This window comes from Lipotes vexillifer, unplaced genomic scaffold (assembly GCF_000442215.2).
Source record: "Lipotes vexillifer unplaced genomic scaffold, Lipotes_vexillifer_v1.1 scaffold534, whole genome shotgun sequence".
NCBI lineage: Eukaryota > Metazoa > Chordata > Mammalia > Artiodactyla > Lipotidae > Lipotes > Lipotes vexillifer.
Window position 1 is genome coordinate 290,758 of NW_006787833.1, and position 992 is coordinate 291,749.

The 992-nt window shown below is 64.5% G+C and overlaps 1 protein-coding gene across 1 annotated transcript in view; it reads left to right on the plus strand.

The window, feature by feature from the left end:
- Positions 1-434: 434 nt before the first annotated feature.
- Positions 435-992, plus strand: part of ST8SIA6 (ST8 alpha-N-acetyl-neuraminide alpha-2,8-sialyltransferase 6) — a 137,453-nt gene continuing 136,895 nt past the window's right edge. Inside the window, exon 1 of the mRNA XM_007460901.1 lies at positions 435-988. Coding sequence (XP_007460963.1) covers positions 435-988 — 554 coding nt within the window. The remainder of the gene's footprint in view (positions 989-992) is intronic.

Below are 992 nucleotides of genomic sequence, written 5' to 3' on the forward strand. Positions count from 1 at the left end.
GGGGCCATGCGCAGACAGAATAGCTTAGGGCCGAAAGAGGAGAGGCCCACGCCCAGATGAATAACTGGGAAGCCAGACCGTATCACGCTGTCATGGGATCACTCCTCTAGTATAATACATGAGATTCTAACTAATCAGTGAGATGCTAACCAATATGATCCAGCCCAATGTGAATTAGAGCAGGGGTCTGACAACTTGTTCTGGAAAGGGCCATAGAGTCAACGTTTCCGGCCCTCTGGGCCGTCTGTTCTTTGGGACCACGACTCAATTCTGTCCTTGCAGCGCAAAAGCGGCCCTAGATCAATAAATACAGCCACACCCGGCCATTGGTAACACAGAGGAATGGGGCAGGCAGTTGGTCCAAGGAAGCTCTTCACAGAAACGGGCAGGGTACGAGTTCGGCCTGCGGGCGGTAGTTTGCCCGACCCCTAGGGATGGCCTGGCCCCCGGAAATCCATTCGCCATCCCTCCGAATCTGCCTTCAAGCAAGGGGAGGTGCTTGGAAGTCCCTAGCAGCCTCTGCGCGTGGGACGATCCAGCAGAGCGACTACTCCGTTTCCAAAGTTTTGGAAGTGGGCCCTTCCCTCCCTGTTCTTCCGCCTCCCCGAGCGCTCGCTCTACTCCGCAGGGGCGCAGAGCCAGGTGTGGTCCGCCTGGGCGGGCTGCGTGGGCTTCGGAGAAGAGCGCGCGGCCGCCCAGGGGCAGGTGAGGGCGCAGGAAAGTTGGAGCCCAAGCAGCACGGCGTCCAGCTCCCGAGCCCCAACCTTCAGGTGACCCCGCGCGGCGGCGGCGGCGACCAGAGCCCGCAGCAGCGCCGAGCGCCTCCGGGAGGAGAGGAGGCGAGCTGGGCGCCTCGCCACCGCCAGCCGGGCTGCCACAGCGATCCGGGGCTGGGCGGGAGCCGGGGGAGAGAGCCGGGCCGCGGCGGCTACCTCTGCCCTGCGAGAGCGGGCGGGCCGGGCCGGGGACGCGCGCCGCCGCCGCCGCCGCCC